Source organism: Merops nubicus, unplaced genomic scaffold, assembly GCF_000691845.1.
Source record: "Merops nubicus isolate BGI_N331 unplaced genomic scaffold, ASM69184v1 scaffold624, whole genome shotgun sequence".
In the NCBI taxonomy this organism is placed as follows: Eukaryota; Metazoa; Chordata; class Aves; order Coraciiformes; family Meropidae; genus Merops; species Merops nubicus.
Genome location: NW_008602031.1, coordinates 1 through 2,136, shown reverse-complemented (window position 1 = coordinate 2,136; position 2,136 = coordinate 1). Strand labels below are relative to the sequence as shown.

The window sequence follows — 2,136 nt, the reverse complement described above, 5'->3', positions numbered from 1 at the left end:
CCAGCCCTCTCCACACCGACAGCGAGGCCGGGCAAGCAGGTACCTGCTTGTTCTTGTACTTTTTCAGGTAGCGAGGAGACACCAGGCACTCGGGGTTGATGTCGGTGTTGATCTGTTCTGGGATCAGCTGGGGGTCAGGGTTCAGGTGCTGCATCTTCAGGAAGGAGAGGATGTTCTGCACCTCCATGCCGTAGGAGCTGTCGGCCATGGTCTTGCCCTTGGAGGCCAGGCGGCAGGCAGCCATCCAGCTGGCATACTGCGTCTCCTGCCCCCCCCAAAACACAGAGCCCTGCCCGTCAGAGAGGTGGGGGGCACACTCACCCCCCACCCCCCGCCACACTCCAGGGAGCCTTTATCTCCCTTCCAGCACAAACCCAGCCAGCGTGTAGGCTACAACCACGGGACAAAGCCAAAGGCAAAGCAGGGGCTGAGTTTCTGCTCCGAATTCACTCTGAATGTTGGTAGCAGACATGAGTGCATTTTCTATTTTTTTTTTAATTAACACCATCTATAGAATCATAGAATCGTTTTGGCTGGAAGACACCTTTGAGATCATCAATTCCAACCATTCCCCAGCACTGCCAGGTCCCCACTGCCCCGTGTCCCTCACACCACATCTCCACGGCTTGGAAACCCCTCCAGGAGTGGGGACTCCACCACTGCCCTGGGCAGCCTGGCACAGCCCTGGGCAACCCTCAAGGGCAAGAAATTGTTCCTCAGGGCCAACCTCAACCTCCCCTGGAGCAACTTGAGGCCATTTCCCCTTGTCCTATGACTAACCCTAGCACAGCCAAGCATGAGCTTGGTCCCAGCCCTACACTTACGTTATCGCAGCGGAGCCAGATTTCATTCATTCCCTCTGCCACTGGAATCAGAAGTTTGATGTTAAACTTCTGACCAGAGATGTTCACGTCAGGGGTAACTTCACATCCTGCAGTGAGAGAGGCAGAGTTTAACAGGGGCGTGAAGAGCTCCACTTTAAAAAGAGGAAAAACAAAAAGGAAAAGCAAATCTCTCCAACTAAAGGGTGTCCGATGGCATCTCAGTGCTGCAAAGGTCTGCCACTGCCTTTCTGATGGGATAAAACCCCTACACAGCAGAGACAAAGGCCATACCAGGTGTCATTTTTTCCAAGCAACAGGAAAAAAGAGGGGAAAAATGGCTAGACCTGATCTGAAAGCAACGCAGCCGATGCTAAGGTGCACCCACAGGATTCATCTCACAGGTCCTGCCTGGCCTTGGGAATGGACCCAATGGCTGGGAAATACTCCACAACCCAGAAACATTCATGGAAGGGCAGGACAAGGTGACTGGATGGGGGCTGACTCTCACCCTGAAGCCTCTCTATGTTATTTTGGGTGGGTGTGTCGCTGCTACAGCCAGCGGCAAGGTGTGAGCATCCCACTTTTGGTGCCTGGAGAGAACTACAAGCTGTTGTAGAAACACTGTGGGGGGTGATGAACTGAAGCAGCCGAGTCAGCCCAGGCACCACTTCACCACCACCTCCACAGATAAAGTCAGAAGCACCCAGCAAGCTCCTGCAGGCTGGGCTTTGCTCTGAGTGCAGCCCGAGGTCGCTCGGCATCCCATCTGCTCCTGCCTCCACTGGGAAAAAAAACAGAGCTCTCTGCGGTGTGGTGGCTGCTGGAGCAGGAATAACTTGACAGAAGAAAAGCCATCAGCCACAGGAATTCCAAAACTCATGTGCAAGGCTTGCAGGGAGTGCTCGAGCGAGGCTGCACCAGGGAGGGGAGGAAACGACATGAAAGGCAGAGGAGGAAGAGAATGGGCTGTTGTCTCCAGCTCCAGCTTGTCCTCCACTGTGGGAGGAGGTTTAATTCTTCTGGATAGTCATGACATAAAGGAGAATGGCAAGTTGGGGCCTCATGGTACTGGGGAGCTGGGGGCTCCTTGGGGTCACACGTCCCACGTGCTCGTTTTCTAGAAGTCGAAGTGTTTGCCATGCTCTCAAACCCAGCCACCCTCATTCCTTCAGCTGTGTTTACCCAGCCCTGGGGTGATGTGCCAAGAAGATAAAGCAGCAGGAAAACAAGATGTAAGAGGAGCAGCCTGTCAGTGGAATAAAATCATGGAATGCTTTGGAATGGGCCTTTAAATGTCATCCAGTCCAACCCC

At 53.7% G+C, this 2,136-nt stretch overlaps 1 protein-coding gene across 1 annotated transcript in view; it reads right to left on the bottom strand.

Annotated features, from left to right (window-relative positions):
• The window catches only part of LOC103770895 (fermitin family homolog 2), a gene marked incomplete at its 5' end in the record, with an annotated part of 6,766 nt that extends 5,835 nt beyond the window's left edge, over positions 1 to 931 (bottom strand). The window contains 2 exons of the mRNA XM_008938174.1: positions 44 to 265; positions 825 to 931. Coding sequence (XP_008936422.1) covers positions 44 to 265; positions 825 to 931 — 329 coding nt within the window. The remainder of the gene's footprint in view (positions 1 to 43; positions 266 to 824) is intronic.
• Between the last annotated feature and the right edge of the window lie 1,205 nt (positions 932 to 2,136).